Source organism: Lagenorhynchus albirostris, chromosome 14 (assembly GCF_949774975.1).
Source record: "Lagenorhynchus albirostris chromosome 14, mLagAlb1.1, whole genome shotgun sequence".
In the NCBI taxonomy this organism is placed as follows: domain Eukaryota; kingdom Metazoa; phylum Chordata; class Mammalia; order Artiodactyla; family Delphinidae; genus Lagenorhynchus; species Lagenorhynchus albirostris.
In genome coordinates, this window is record NC_083108.1 from 65,063,528 (window position 1) to 65,079,831 (window position 16,304).

The 16,304-nt window shown below is 46.6% G+C and overlaps 1 protein-coding gene across 6 annotated transcripts in view; it reads left to right on the forward strand.

Moving 5' to 3' along the window:
• Positions 1 to 16,304, forward strand: part of MORC2 (MORC family CW-type zinc finger 2) — a 40,097-nt gene that overhangs the window by 10,836 nt on the left and 12,957 nt on the right. For all 6 annotated transcript variants that reach the window (XM_060121270.1, XM_060121265.1, XM_060121266.1 and 3 more), the window contains exons 3-10: positions 1,252 to 1,286; positions 6,977 to 7,045; positions 7,557 to 7,647; positions 10,817 to 10,925; positions 14,511 to 14,670; positions 14,775 to 14,886; positions 15,345 to 15,470; positions 16,010 to 16,089. In XM_060121270.1, the coding sequence (XP_059977253.1) occupies positions 1,252 to 1,286; positions 6,977 to 7,045; positions 7,557 to 7,647; positions 10,817 to 10,925; positions 14,511 to 14,670; positions 14,775 to 14,886; positions 15,345 to 15,470; positions 16,010 to 16,089 (782 nt within the window). The remainder of the gene's footprint in view (positions 1 to 1,251; positions 1,287 to 6,976; positions 7,046 to 7,556; positions 7,648 to 10,816; positions 10,926 to 14,510; positions 14,671 to 14,774; positions 14,887 to 15,344; positions 15,471 to 16,009; positions 16,090 to 16,304) is intronic.

A 16,304-nucleotide genomic window follows, 5' to 3' on the forward strand; every position in this document is an offset into this window, starting at 1 on the left:
TTCAGACACGGTGTTTATTGACCAAGTGTTGATGACTAATGAAGGAAGAAGAGGATAAGAGTTGACAGGAGTACTTTCTAAACAGATCTCCAGTTAATGACATAATAATAATTATGTCTACCTATGTCCATGCTATAAACCTATACTATTATTACTTTTATTGTTATTATTCACTGGACTGCTTATGGAAGTGTGCTGGTTAACAAGTTGTTTAACTAGAAAGCTCCCATTTTCAGTGTTTTCAATTGTTTCAATCCTGGTTGACTTATAATTTTTATATTCAATTTAAAAATGTTGTAGCTTAATGGAACTGTGTTTGAATTTCCCACTTGTTAGTTTAGTGAGACTGTAATGTGTTTTGTCAGACTGCTGTTTTGTATATCATACGGTGAACTGGAGATTGTCTGGGAGTGTATGTTCCTGCTCATGCACACATTTTGCCAATCTTTTTTTTGAAAATGTTTTTATGTCTTTGAGAATAGGCACATGTAGAGTTGTATGGATTTGAGTGGATTTTTCACATTTAAAACCAATGAAACTCTGTGCCTCATTTTCCTTGTCTACAGTTGGCAGAACTGGACTAGATTACTTTCAAGCCTTTATGGAAGACTTCATTGATAACTGAACTTTTATTTCAGCTGATGGCTGGAGTCTAATGGACTGTCCCAACTTCCTTTCAAGTTTAGGGAGGATCAGATTATGGGCTTATGAATCAGTCTGCTGACTATAGTGTGTATACCATGAGACCTGATTTTTCTTAGGCTTTGTGGCAAGTTGTTGTTTTCTTTTTTCTCAAATCTTGGTGAGAAGAAAAAATGGACAAGTTATTGGAACATTGTTTATGATTGCAATCAAATGAGTGATTGGAGTCATTTCCTAGTGTGTAAAAGAAATGTTCTTTTTTATCCTCTAAAAAAGGATAAAACATTTTTTAGATGTTTTTAAACATCTAAAAAATGTTCTTTTTAGATGTTTCACTGTGAAATTTTTATTAAAAAAGTGTGTCTAGGTCCTGTGTATCCTGTGATTATTTTAAATAATTTGGAGCTCCAGAAGTGTTTCATAGACATGTAAGGAAAATTGTGTTACCAAATGTAAAAGTATATCTTTAATGTATATAGAATTTCTTTATGACTTCCTGAAGATAGATTCAAAATAGTACATATCCCCCTCAAAATATTGTGCATCTTGATGGTTGATATTTTCATATTCTCATTTGAATCTTGATTTTTTTTTCTTTTAACTTTGCAGAGATGCTGATGCCACCAGAATCGATATTTATGCAGGTAAGACAGACATCAGTCCTTTCTTCTAATGCCCAGTTCCCGAAAGCATTTATTGCTGTGCCTAAGAAGAAATGAGTGGGAAAAAACTGGTTTTTGGAGCGTGGGTAGACAGCCTGATTACTACAGGTCTTAGGGAGAAACAGGGCAGCCCTCGTCAGGCATGTAATAGAAATCAAGAATATTGGTGTAAAGGAACTAACACAGGGTGCCCAGATCTATAGATCTATTTAAATAAATCCGCTAGGAGATTTATGGGGGTGATGGGGAGTGAAATGACCAAGTACCACTGATTGTCCTGATTGGAGTTAGCAGGTGACCAGGTTTGTGGTTCCTGCAGCCAAAGAGAGATCTTGTTGAAGGCCATCTTCTCCCTCTGCAGCCTTGGTGAGGACAAGTCCCAACTTGGAGAGTTGCTGATGTCAGTTGTATAAAACAGTTGTGTAACCAGGTTGACACTGAGGTCTGCAGAGATGTTCTCAGGCAGAGAAGTTATGTAGGAAGAAGGGCTGCTTTGCTTCGAATTTAAAGATATTGACAGCGTCTACTATTTTGCCTAATTGGCTCTGCTCTTTGGCAGTAAGATCCTTTTTTTTTTTTTTTTTTATGGAGTGGGTACAACAGTGGAAGAAATCTTAGTCATTATTATTTATTTATTTATTTATTATTTGATAAATAGCCTGCTTTTTGCCTGTTCAGTGTTTGCACCAGCACATTTTTTGGTCGTTTGAATGCTAAAAATTTGGAAGTGGAACAGAGGAAGATGGCTTTTAAATCCAATTTGGGTAGCATTGTCTAGCTTTTGAGAAAACTTGAGTGTTTTTATGGGAATATATGGTTATCAAATAATCCCTCTTTTTCTTCACAGACCTGTTTGATAAATGGGGATAATCACACAATAGGAAGTAATTCTTAGAATTTCCAATGCCATATAATTATAAAGAATCTCCCCAGATATGAATTTCTTATTCCTTTCTTTGGAGCAAAGAAAATATTCAGAACAGCTAAAAGTCAGCTATACTGCTTAAATTCTAAAGCCTTCTGTTCAGAAGGCTCTGCCAAAGTGGTGAAAATAAGACTACTTTTATTTTTAGAAGAAAATAACAAGAAAAGGGGGCATAGCAGCAGAATGTTAGAAGATGGTTACTAAACCCTCAGGCCTGATGGAGGCATCATTCCCAAGCCACAGTATGTCTTACATCTCAGTGTGCTTTAGTGAGGAGTCGTAACCGCTACCTCTGAAAGAAATGGTGGCTGTTTTAATCATTGCACAGATGGCAAAGCACAGAATGGGTCTCCACTCCAAGTGATGTTGAAGGGACAAATCATCATAGCCAAATCTATTTGGAAGAAGCTTTTTTTTTATTTTGGCTGCGCCACGCAGCCTATGGGAGTTTAGTCCCCAGATCAGGGATTGAATCCGAGGCCCCAGCAGTGAGAGCGCCTAACCGCTGGACCTCCAGGGAATTACTGGAAGAAGCTTTTTAAAAGAGATCATCCCTGCTCCTTCTTACTACCTTTGGTGGGTGAATTTCAGCAAGGAAATTTAGTGCTTTACCCTTAGAATGCAGCAGAACAAACAGTTGGATTTCACTTTAAATGAAAAGGGCCCAGTGTGCATTCATTCTGTGCTCAGTGTTACTGCTGTTGTGTTTTGGGAGGAGTCGAGAGAGCATGAGATGGGGCCTTTGCTAAATTCTCATTAGACAGCTTAGTCACTAATTGGAGAGACAGCACTCTACAGATGATTAGAGAACAATAACTTGATCTTGAGGGAACTGTCAAGGTAGTTAAGGATTAAATGGTGTGATAGAAGCGCTAAGCACTATAGCATTTTGGAGAAAGACTTGATTTACTCTCAAGTACCTTGAGATTGGGAATCTTGACTGAGGTGCCCCTAACTTCACACTTTTCTACTTCAGTGCCGTATTAACACATTCAACAGGAGGAATAAAAGCAACCTCATTTTACAAGTAGAATAATAGAATTAGTAATACAAAGTTTTTGTTCTTACTATATTGGGGAAAGTATCTTCCTGTCTCCCATTCTGAAACTAGATTGATAACTGAACTCGGAAATCTCCCCCAACATCAGATGTAGTTTGAATTCGCCACACATTCACATTGTAATTTAAAGAAGGGTGAGAAAGGAATCAGACTCCCGTACCCAAAGCATTCCTGTTAGGTGGGGCCAGACCATAACGTGCCTGTCAGAAGTAGAGTGTATTTTTATTGATCTTCTGGACTTCCTTGGATAGGGACTGCCATGCCTCAAAGAAAGATCCCTTTTGTGATGCCAGGTCAATGGTTAGTAAATGGAAAATTAGAGCAAATGTAGCTGAAACAAATACTGCTCAAACACATTGCAAAGTACGAGGAACTTGAGTGTTGTTCTGTTACAGCCTCCGCTGAGGACAACATCATTTTGTCGCCTCTGACTTTTGACTTATAGCTCCATTTCACATCTCCTTTCCAGCTTCTTTCTTTTTCCTGTTCTCCCCAATGGGAGTTGGATGGAGGAACGTTGGGCTAACTTGGAGAGGCCAGACTTGGTCATGTTGGGGGAAACTTAGATGTACAGCCTTCCACACTGGGTCTGTGATTGTACATAGCTGCTACCAGGGCCTGAAGCACAACTGCAAAGAAGGTAGTTTGGCTTTGCCCTCCTTGTCTTGCTTCTGAGATGTATGTTGGGACGGGGAGCAGACAACCTCCAGCTGCCTAGACTCCCTTCTGTCCAGAACTCCCCCATCTTCATAAAAATCCTTTGCTTAGAGGCTTTAGATAGCACTCAATTGACTGACTAAAGTGAATAGAATGTGCTAGGAATGTATCTCTAACTGCTGGAATGTCTGGGGAGATAGGTTCAAGCAGAGAGGCCTTCTAGTTCTTGCTAGCTCTAGCTCTCTGCTTCTCAAAGAGTGGACCAGTGGTGGACAGTATTGGCATCACCTGGGAGCTTGTTAGAAATGCAAATTCTCAGGTACCACCTCCGACCCACACTACTAGACTCTGCAGGGTGGAGCCCCGAATCTGTATTTTAACAGGCTCTTCAAGTGATCCTTATGCACACTGCCTTTGCTCTAGCTGACACTCTTCTCAGTCTCCTTCTGCTTAAACCCTCCTGCTTACTGATCTGCTACAGGGAGTAGCTATCCTATGAATTGTAAGCTCCCTGAAGGCAGTGATCACATCCGCATTATTCTCGGCTATTATCTTTATCACAGAGCCAGGCACATTGAATAACTGAGTGATAGGGATAAGCATTTTAGCCAAGTGAAGATGCCATACTGCCTCCTTACAAAGTTGAAGGAGTTACTGCTGTGTCACCTAGTCTCTTTTGGCCCTGAGGCAGTGCCACACATGACTGTGGACCTGAGCCCTGCTAGCTGCTTACTTACTGTTGGTCACTGTGTGGCCAGGAGGACCCTCCATAGGTGGGTCTCTTACTCTCATAAACATATGAAAAAGCTTTAAAATGAAGTCCTTGGGCAAGAAAGGGATCTCAGACCCACTGTTAAGTGATGATTGTGTGTTAAAACAGCCTGTGTGGACTTCCCTGGTGGCGCAGTGGTTAAGAATCCGCCTGCAAATGCAGGGCACACGGGTTCAAGCTCTGGTCCGGGAAGATCCCACATGCTGTGTGTGGAGCAACTAAGCCCGTGTGCCACAACTACTGAGCCTGTGCTCTAGAGCCCGCGAGCCACAACTACCGAGCCTGTGTGCCACAACTACTGAAGCCCGTGCGCCTTGAGCTCATGCTCCACAATAAGAGAAGCCACTGCAATGAGAAGCCTGCGCACGGCAGCGAAGAGTAACCCCCGCTTGCTGCAACTAGAGAAAGCCCACGCGCAGCAACGAAGACCCAACGCAGCCAGACATGAATAAATTTTTTTTAAAAAGCATCAAAATTAAAAAAAAAGAAAACGGCCCGTGAGTCCTGTTCTACCAAACATAAGGACCTAGAAGTAATTCCTAGGTAGTGTTCAAGAAATGCCAGTAATCAATCCTTGGAGGTTTTTCAGATACACTTGGCTTGAACCAATTTCTAGATCCCAAAGCAGAGTCTTCGTGTACATTTTATGGCTAAAGCATACAGCAAATGGCTCTTGGCTAGATTTAGAACACTTTCTTTACCACGCTCTGTTCCTGACCCAGTTTGAGTCTCCATATGACACTTTGCTTCCTCCAGAAGGAAACTTTGAGGAATTTTTGCACCTTTTTTGCCCTTGCTTCTGCTTACTAGATCTCATTTGGGTTCTCCAGACTGATAAAAGGCACTGCCACAGGAAAAATTTTCTTATCTACCAGTAGTACTTCCAAGAAGGTCCTTATTCTCGAACTTTCAGGAAGCACCTGTGATAAATGTTTCAGCAAAGTTCAGCTTCCTGAACATCGAATGATACTTGAAAATCTCTGTGGCTTATAGTACTTCTGAAATAGCATTTTAAATTACATTAACTAGTCCATTTAACAGAGGTGGTTATGACTTACTTGAGTATTTAACTTGAGGGGAGGACAAAGAGCATTTTAAACTGAGGTTCCACTGCTTAGATAGTTGGGTGAAGTTGGTGAACTGCAGCTTGGGGGAGACAAAAATGTCCTCAATTAGGGAATAGACTCCAAGGCAGCCTTGGGCTTATCCCTGTAGTACCTTAAACTGACCTTCTTCCTTTTTAGTACAAATGCTCTCCTGATTCCAAGGCCTGTGCCGTTCCTCCTTTGCCTGCCTAGTCCTCATCACTGGGGTCAAAAGGCACCTTGGAAACTCTAGTGTGGTTCCCTTCCCTGTTTGGGAATCTCTTCTCCAGTGTCTCTGATGTGCTTGGACCCAGACTGCTCTGAGTGACCACTTGCTGCTGTAGAGACAGCTGCTGAAGGAAGGGGTTCTTCTAGCCACTGGAATGGCAGCCTTAGTCTCATACATTTCCTTCCTGTCGGTCAGGACGCCCTGCCACAGCTGCTCTGTCTCTTATTGTCGAAGGACTGTTCCTCTCTCCAGTCGAGCAGGTCCAGTTGGAAACCAGGCAGCTCTCACTATACTCTGTGCCATCTCACTTCTGGGATGGGGAGCTATTTGAAGGACCCATAGCAAGGAGGGGATGTGATGATGAATACTGATGGCCCAGAAACTATGGTTGGCCTGGGGCTAGTCACATACTGACTTAGTAATTCACCTTCTAGATAGCAGCTGCTACCACTGTGTCCATAGCACGTCTGGCTCCATCACTTTATCTGAAGGCTACCCCGAACTTAACCCACAAACGAGGTGCCCTGTTGAATTTGAGCACTGTTGATAAGGTACAGCATGTAGTAGTTGGAGTACTTTAGTGTCCACAGCAGAAGGCAGAGGTGGAAAAAATCCAGGTGCAGAGAGGCAGAAGGATGGTTGAGGTGTGTATGAAATCCGTGCATGTTCAGTGGCCCTGGCTGTGGCTAGATGCTGGACTAGGTATTCTCTGTCCCTTCCTTATACATTCTCTTACGCTTTGTCGTGGACTAGAATGCATTGAAGAGCCTTTGATGGAAATTCCTACCATCAAGGGCCCTGACATTTAACTCACACTAGCTAGGACTGTTAGAAGGAGAAGGCCTTTTTGGACTAAGCTTCACATTGATCCACCTTCCGATCACAAACAGGTTGCCGCCCTCTGGTGGGTAACTGCCCAGTAATGGCAGCTCCTTCTTTTACAGAAAGGCGAGAGGACCTTCGCGGAGGATTTATGCTTTGTTTTTTGGATGATGGAGCAGGAATGGATCCAAGTAAGTGTTGGGCTGATTGCTTCTTTTGGGGAGGAAGTAACCATTTTTACAAAATGCTTATTGTGTTAACTTGTTTTTCTGCCTCACTCTTGTGACTAGAAGGGAGAGGGAGGTCTCTTGCAACATCTCAGGCTTAATTCCACTCACAGATTTGCTGGGTTTTATTCTAGCATGGGAGATAGGATCTGAATGGCAGCCTGAAGTCCGTCAGATTACCTGTCTCTTGACATTGTATTTATCAGCTTGTGTAACATCCTGGAGCTGGAACTGTGGTGGCCTCCCCCAGCCTTATTACCACGTTCTGGTAACAGAACAAGGGCCCAGTGATGGCAGTACTGACAGGCCAGTCAGAGGTTTCCTCCATTTGCCTCATGGTTGTGAATTTCCTTGGACAGAGGTTTTCAGTAGACAGACAGCCCTGCTTGGATTTAACAAGGCTCAGACCTTTGATTTTTGAGAGTCTGGGAAAGAAAAGCAAACTTTTCACTTTGTCTTGTGTCCGCCACTTCAGGTGATGCTGCTAGCGTGATCCAGTTTGGGAAGTCAGCCAAGCGAACACCTGAGTCCACCCAGATTGGGCAGTACGGGAATGGGTTAAAATCGTAAGTATACTAGAAGCCTGTCCCAGGACTCAAAACAAAATCGAGCAATGCCCTCCTGCTTCTGTCCAATGAAAATGTTCCTCGTCCTTGTCCGTCCATCACTGTAATTCTGGAACAGGAGGAGAGTCGGGAAGGAGTTGTGGTTTGGGGACTTAGCAGCTGATGTCCAGCCTACGTCACAGATCAAAGAGTATGAACATCCAAAATCATTGAGGTGGGAGAAGCTGTAGGTTTCTCTTGGCACTGTGCTCTGGAACAGCACCTCTCCTCCTACTGAAAATTCTTATTTTTACCTTGTGGTTGAAGATGCAAGTGGCTGTTTTGTGGGCTTGGGTTGCTTATGAGATGGTGAGGGGGTCACTCCGTGGTGCCGTGTGTCCCCTGAGCACCTGTCACACTTTGTGCCAGGCACTGGGGATCCAGAGTGAGTTAGTGAGAGACCCAGAACACCCCCCCACAACACCACCAAAGGACCTGGTTGCTACTCACATGTCCTGCCAGGCCCTGTAGCAGGGACCTACCTAATGTCTCCCCATCCCTTGAGACTTCTTTCTCAGCCCTTGGTTCCCACTTGTTTGGCATTTGGAATGTGGTGTTCTGGTTTTGAGTGAAGCCCCAAGAGAAAGATTTCTATTTCTGAAATGCTCACTTCCAGTTGTACATACCTTTGGATGGAATAAGATTTAGTGGGATTGGAGTTTCTACAAATGGAATTCTGAGTCATGTTTCTAGTCTTGCTATGGAAATGTGTTGTTTTATTTGAGGGTGGTGTTTGGTTGGGCAGCAGCATCAGTTGTCCCTCCATGCAACTAGCTTGGATGTATGGGGAAGAGAGAGAGTGCTTCCCATGATGGCAAGGACCTGGTACCTGGATCTCCCACTTGTCTCTCAATAACAAGCACTTACCATGTGCTGGGCACTGTGCTAAAAACTTTACTTGGATGATTTCGTTTAATCCTCACCATAGCCCTGTGAGGTATATGTACTATGATTCTCATCTTCAGATGAGAAAATTGAGGTTTATAGGGGTGATGTGACTTGCCCAAAGGTGTGAAAATGCCCAAGTGTAGAGCTGAGATATGCACCACGTCTTTCTGACTGCAAGGCCGGAGCTGCTGTCCATCTCACTTCAGTCAAACCAAAGTTCAAATCTGACATCAGCCGCTTAATTGCTTCTGTGAGCCTCAGCCTCCTCTTTTGTAAATTGAGATTATAATACATATGAGTAGGTTAAGAATCTATCATTACTGTGAGAGCCCTAGCCTAGTTTCTCCCTTCTTACTTCATCTCTCCTTTGATCTTTCCATGGTAGATTTTGGGCCTGATTTGGTGGGCCTGGGGTAGGGCCCAGGTGATTCTGGTGTGGTGATCTAAGTTTCCAACAACTGAGTTCTCCTAGAGTCAGATGTAAGAAACCCTGACTTCCCTTCTGGATTATAGATAAAACCCCTTCCTGGTTTTATCAGCTCTGTGACTTCAGACAAGCCATTTCACCTTCTCTGAGTATCTGTTTCCTACTGTAGAAAATGGGCTTCTAAATGCTGACATTCTTCCTTACTGAGGAAGCTTCAGGAGCAAAAGAAATGTGATTCTGGAAGTGCTTAGAAGACCAGGAAGGAAAGCATACCGAAGTTGAGAGTGTTGCCATCAGCATATTCTGGTAGAACGACTTTTGAGAAGGCGCCATTGAGAAGGAGCCCTCTAGTGTTCAGAGTGAATTCATTTTGAAACCAGTGTAGAAGTTGAAAGAGTTTCAGGAGGAAGTGATTTGTGGTGAGAATAGGGCTGTGAAGCAGAGAAGCCAGCAGAGAAGTGGCGTTTCTGGGTTGTTGCTATTTACCCTCCAAGGTCAGGATCAAAGACAGGGAAGAGGCACAAAGTGAGAGGTTTTGCAAAATTAGGGTAAGAGCAAGCTTTGGCAGAAGGTAAGCTAATTTGCCTCGTTTTGCCACCGGTAAGTTTCAGGGAGGCAGGAGGAGGACTGTGAGATTGTCTGGGGAGGGAGCATTGCCAGCACCTCGGGAACTGGAGGAGGAGAAAAACAACTTGGCAGCCACCGGGGCATCTCTGGATAGTGTCCTGGAGTTTTCCTGAACATTCGGGGAAATGGGGCATGGCGTTCATTTGCATACTTGGCACACTGGCCCAGTTTGTATTTGTATTTACATAGAAGGGAGTAATAAGGCTTCCCGCCGCTGTCACCTCCCTGGGGTATTAGGAGGACTAATGAGGTAATAGCCATAAAGCCAGAAGCTGCTCAGAAGACAGATCAGTGGGTCCTGTTCCCACTGGTGCTTCACGCTTTTGCCCTGTTCAGTGTTTCCCGGAAAGGCCTGTCCTTGCCTGCTCCTCAGAAGGATTAACTCAGCCAAATAGAGGAAGGAGCAGTTGATTCCGTTCAGACTTTTGCCTTGTGGAAGTCAGCCTGGAGGCACATTTTTCAGAAACCATTGCTTCCTAAAGCAGGGACCTGTGGCTTAATGAGGTGACAAAATAATTCAAGACACAAGATGGTTGTGGTTACAGGACATGAGCCAATTGTAGGCCTCCTTGGAACTGTGTTCAGCAGTGATACTTTGGTTAGCCCTGTGTTTGGCTGAGCCTTGGGGCCATCCTGGTTTTTTGAGGACTTGTGAGCATAGGCAGTGGGCTCTTCCCTTGATGGTGCTGCCGTTTGATGAGTGGATGGGAGGGGAGTTTGTGTCAGTGAAGGAAGGACAGGGTGAGACCTGGATGTGCTCAGTGTGGAAGATGATGTGTGTGTTGGAGGTGTTACTGGAGTGAAACCTGGTGGCTCACAGTTAGGCCACAGCAGCCCTGTGTGGCTGGGAAGAAACCAGAGCACAGGCAGCGACAAGCTGGGGTGAGACTCCCCTGGGGCTGATGCTTGGTGGTGAGAGAACCCTGCATGCTGGGAAAATGTGGTTGAGAAGGTGATGAGGAGAAACTGAGGCCCACGGAAGAGCAGGAGGAGGAGTGTCGGGAGGTGGGGGGCGGGGAGGAGAGGGAGCGAGGGCTGTGGAGCTCAGCTCAGGGTCCTGGGTCCCAGGGAGGCCTTTAGGGGAGCCCTCCAAAGGCAGTCTCATCACGTCCAGAGGGGGGATTTGCTCCTTCTTCAGATGAGCTTTTGAATCCCTAGGAGAATAACCCATTTCTGCTTCCCTTTCAGGGGCTCAATGCGCATTGGGAAGGATTTTATCCTCTTCACCAAGAAGGAAGAGACCATGACCTGTCTCTTCCTGTCGCGTACCTTTCACGAGGAGGAAGGCATTGATGAAGTAGGTCCCATCCTCGTTCTCCCAGTCACCATTCTACTTCCTAGTTCTGCCCAGGCTGTTTTCATAGGTCATTTGCATGCTGGGCTTATTGGCGTTGCAGGATTGCAGCCACATCCCCTGTTAGGGGATTAGCTGGTTGGTTGGATGAACTGGTTGAGGGGTTAAGGCAGGTGTCTTTTTTTTTTTTTTTTTTTTCTGTACGCGGGCCTCTCACTGACGTGGCCTCTCCCACCGTAGAGCACAGGCTCCGGACGCGCAGGCCCAGCGGCCATGGCCCATGGGTCCAGGTGCTCCGCGGCACGCGGGATCCTCCCAGACCAGGGCACGAACCCACGTCCCCTGCATCGGCAGGCGGACTCCCAACCACCACGCCACCAGGGAAGCCCAAGGCAGGTGTCTTAATGGGAGAGGAAGTAAAATCTCACAGCTTCAGAGAAGAGATGTCCCGGTTCTGAGAATGAGGCCTTCAAGTGTCAGGAACCAAGAGTTGGATTTGTAGGTCTCGTAGATCTGCAGCTTGAATTCAGTCCTGGGGTAGGGGTTGTCACTGGGGAGAGCTGTTTTATCAGGGGGAGTATTTGGGGCTTCCCTGACTATGGGTGGAGACCACAGCTGGTGATAATAATAGGAACAGCACTGTCTTTCCCATATGATGGTGATTTTGTGGAATGTGCTGTGAGTGCATTTTCCTTTTGAGGAAATGTGTTACTCTAACCATTTATATCAGAAGCTACAAACAAGTCTGATACCTGCAGGGCCTGGACAGGTAGTGAAGCAGGTGAACACATGGAAAGTCATTTAAGTTTTTCAGTAAGTGGCAGCTGACACACAGCCTCAGCTGATTATTGTTATGCTGGAAGGAAGGCCTAATGACTCTAGAATATTCTGATTTTGAAACCTTTTGGTAATTAACTGTGTAAGTTAAACACATGCACAGCTGATTCTCTTTGGGCCTGGTGGCTCATATCTGCAGAGCTGGTTTGGTGAGGTCTGCGCCCGCTCATGGGAGGATCAGGGAAGGCCTTGGCCTGCCTAGCCTCAGACTGGACTCTTAACTCCTTTCCTGTGCGAGAAATGGAGGCCAGAGCTTGAGAGGGGGCCAAGAGGGTCTGCAGAGAGAAATCCACTCCTGTCACTTAAACAGGTGAAATGCGGTCAGTGTCAGTCTAACTCATCTGTGTTGGTTGGCTGTGAGTAAATTGGTACTGGCCTTGTTTAGATGTGAGCCTAAATCATAGCAAATCAGTTCATGCTGGGAACGAAAGGCTCTTTTTCTGCCGTCTTTACTTCGTGAGCCACTGGGTTTGTTTGCCTTTTTGGTGAGTGAGAGAAGTGCTGCAGCTGGCAAGCACTCCCGGGAAAGGTGGGGCAGGAGGATTTGGCCCCGGCTGGGCTTTTCAGGACTGCTTCCTGGTGGACTGAGGGTGGTGCGAGCAGGGGCTGCGCGTCAATAGAAACGGTCTGTTCCTGGCCTGAGAGCTGGTGGGGGCTGTGGGAAGGGCAGAGGGGCCACCTGACGAGAGGTGGTTGCCTCTGGAGAGCAGAGAGGGTAGGTCGGGCCTGACCTCTGGGCCTTGGGGAGTGTGTGGGACTTTATTAAAAGCATCCAGGAAAGGGAATCTAAGCAATGTATTAGATCCTCTTTGAAATGATCAGTTTGGTTATTGTGTGGTGCCTGGATTGGAAAGATTGGGGTGTTGGTGTCAGAGGCCCTGGCTGTCTACAGGACTCCAGCAGGGAGGTGAGAGAAATAGGAGTGGCCGCAGATTTGGTGTTTAATCAGTTGGAAAGGGGAAATGGGAAGGGGGGTTGTAGATGGCTGAGGTCCTGGTGTGGCACTTGGGGGTGGGCTGTCTGGAGCTGGGGAAGGATGGAAGAGGGGCAGTTTGGAGGGGAAGCGTGTACTTTTTGTCCTGGACACGCGAAGTTAAGTCTGGGTCTGGAGCTCGGGGGAGGCTTAGACTCCAAGGAATCTTCGTAGTGAATGGGCTCACCTAAAAGAGCGTGTTGGAGAAGAGGGCCTGGGGTCTTAGGCATGCCCACCCACATGTAAAGGCCAAGGAGAAGGGGAAAGCAGCAAAGGAGGCAGGAGCGGCCAGAGGGGTAGGAGGAAAGCCAGGTGAGTGGTGACCCTGAAAGTAAAGGAGGAATATTCCAATGGTGGGTGGGTGTCAAATGAGGTGAGTGCCCAGAGGTTAAAGTAATGCCGTTGTCCCCTGGGACTGCTGTGAAGATTGGGAGGTGTAAAGGAGGTACCAATTCTCAGAACACACATGGAATTCAATTCCCCCGGTGAAAAAGCTAGGTTGAAATTTTTTCCTTACTTGGAGCTAGAAGGTCACTGTTTTGGATTGTACTCTAGTGTGAACTCAGCCAAGATTTCAAAATAAGATCACTTTTAGCTGGGTGGGAATGTGTCCAGACCAGCCCCAGGGCTGAATACTGTAGCTTCTTAGAAACCAGTAAAGTGCCTCAGAACTCTTAACAGTTTATCACCACAGAGCTTGTTAAAATACAGAATCCCCTTTTCTGCAGGGTGGGCCAGCCAGCCATTTTGAACCTCTGAGGTGCCTGGAGTGGTTTGCTCTGCAGAGGGAATCCCAGGCTACAGGGCTCCCCGGCACCTGGGAGAGGGGTGGGGGCGTGGGGGAGAGATGCATGTTGATGTCTCCGGGGAAGTGGCGTTTTAGTAGGGTTTTTGAAGAATGAGTAGGATTTTTCTCCCAGTTTTATTGAGGTATAATTGACAAGGGTAGGATTTTCTAGAAGATTACATAGATGTAAGATTAAATTTTACACATATGGAAGAGTGTATTAAAATCTATGTATATATATATATGTATAACTGAATCACTTTGCTGTACAGCAGAAATTAACACAACATTGTAAATCAACTAGACTTCAATAAAATTAAAAAAAATAATCTACGTACAGTTGAGAGTAATTATAAAGCAAATACCCACGTAGCCACCACCATAGACTGATGCTAGAAGCCCATGTGTCCCTCACCAATCATATTCCTTATCGCACCTCTTAAGGAACTGCCTTGGTGATGATCAGTCATTTCCTTGTTTTTCTTTATAATTTTGTCACCTGTGTATGCATTCTTGAATAATAGTTTATTTTTTGCTTATTTATGAATTTTATATAAATGGACTCATACTATAGCGTTTTGTTTTTAGATTTTATTTCTCCTAGGATATATACCTGGGAGTAGAATTGCTGAGTTATAAGTTATGTTTGTGTGTGTCTTTAGATTCACTAGGTCATCGCAAATATGTTTTGCTTAGTGGAAATAATAACTTATTACCAGATAGGGAAAATGACCAAGGATATCCCAAGCAGGGAACTGCTCATGCAAAGACCCCCAGGCCATAAGGCAGCATACCCCAGAGGACCTAGCAGTGTGAGGCAGAGTCTTGGGAAGGGGCAGAAGCTAGAGCCACTGGTGCCAGGCTGGGAGGCTTGGGCCTCCCCTTGGGGCAGTGTGGAGCTGCTGTGGGGAGGGAAAAGATGGATGCACATTTGCGGGGGGAAGGCTGTTCTGGGGCTTCCTTCAAGTGTCTGCTTGTGCTTCCTCCAAAGGTGATAGTCCCATTGCCCACCTGGAATGCTCGGACCCGGGAACCTGTTACAGACAACGTGGAGAAGTTTGCCATCGAGACGGAACTCATCTATAAGTATTCTCCCTTCCGCAATGAAGAGGAAGTGATGACTCAGTTCATGAAGATTCCTGGGGACAGTGGTAAGTAGGCCTGCGGCCTCTAGCATCAGGGAGCTCCAGAGCCAGGAGCAGTATGGGGATTGGCTGGGGGTGCCTGGTAGAACAACAGGATTTCTATTCCCTAGGAACGCTGGTGATCATCTTCAATCTCAAACTCATGGATAACGGAGAGCCAGAGCTGGACATAATCTCAAATCCAAGAGATATCCAGATGGCAGAGACTTCTCCGGAGGGCACGTGAGTGTGGCTGGGTAGGGAGGAAAAGGGAGGTGACTTGAGGTTGAGAGGGGTGAGCTTGTTCCCTGAATTCCCCAGTTTTAGAGTTGGTAAAGCTGAGAACTCAATGTCTTCCTGCCACAAGGCAGAAGGGATGAATAGAAGGACAGCAGGTCCTCAGCTAATCCAGATCCTTGCCCCAGCTCCTTAACTTGAATGAGAAAGAGACCGAGGCCTAGAGAGGGGAGAGGAATTGCCAGGTCCGTGCTGGGATGGTGGGGCAAGTTTAGGTGTCTGTGCCAGGGACGTGAGAGGAGGTGGGATGTGGTGCCCACACAGAGGAAGCACCCCTCAGGGCAGCAAGAGAAGCCGAGATGGGAGGTGGAAAGGTGGAGAGCCTGCAGAGAGGCTGTCCACCCAGGCCTTCGGTTGGGCTGGTGGTGGGAGGGTGACAGCACCCTCCATTCTGCTGCCTCCAGGAAGCCAGAGCGCCGCTCCTTCCGCGCCTATGCTGCTGTGCTCTACATTGATCCCCGGATGCGGATCTTCATCCACGGGCACAAGGTGCAGACCAAGAGGCTCTCCTGCTGCCTCTACAAGCCCAGGTAGGGGCCTGCCCACCCTGGCCTGCTGTTTCCTTTGGGCCAAGAATGGGGCCTGGCCATGTGTCTCTGGGGCATCTTTGAAGTGATGGTGGATCAGCGGCTCTGACAGTGTTGACTGCGTTTGGGTCTTTAAGCTGCTTGATTAACTGCAGACAAACTACTGGGTCCTGAGGGAGGGGCAGAGGTGGCTGGTGAGGTTTGTTGAGTGTGCCTTCTGTGAGGTGGAGGGTGCTCAGCCTGACACGGTGAGCTGTCTGAGCCTCTGGTTGCAGGGCCAATGGCCCTTTAGACAGTACACAGGGAAGCAGAGGCCCTGCTCGTTGCTGAGGTTGGTTTCTACTGTGGGATTAATGACACACTCGGAGAGTAGTGAGGTTGCTTTTCAAAGATGGAGCAGGATGGCAGGGGGCAAGTGGAGTAGGCAATTGAGTCTTTTTGCTAAAATAAGCTTGGCTTTGACTCATCGGAGGGCCAAGATAGTTGCTGCCCTGCACCTCTGATGCTCAGGCCCTCTGGTTACTCGCCCCCCGCCCCCCCAGGATGTACAAGTACACGTCAAGCCGGTTCAAGACCCGCGCGGAGCAGGAGGTGAAGAAAGCTGAGCACGTGGCACGGATTGGTAATGACCCCCTGGGCAGGAGGGTCGTCTGGGGGATGTTGCTTGCGGCAAAAGCAGGATCCAGGCAAAAGCTCCATGCAACACCCAGGGGTGGGCTTTCCTGAACCACTGGTCCAGTTTCTCTCCCACCTCTCCCTCAGCAATTTTTCTTTCCAGGCTACTCCTTCAGCCATTTACAGGCTGTTATCTAAAGCTTGCCTGCCCAGAGTGAAGAG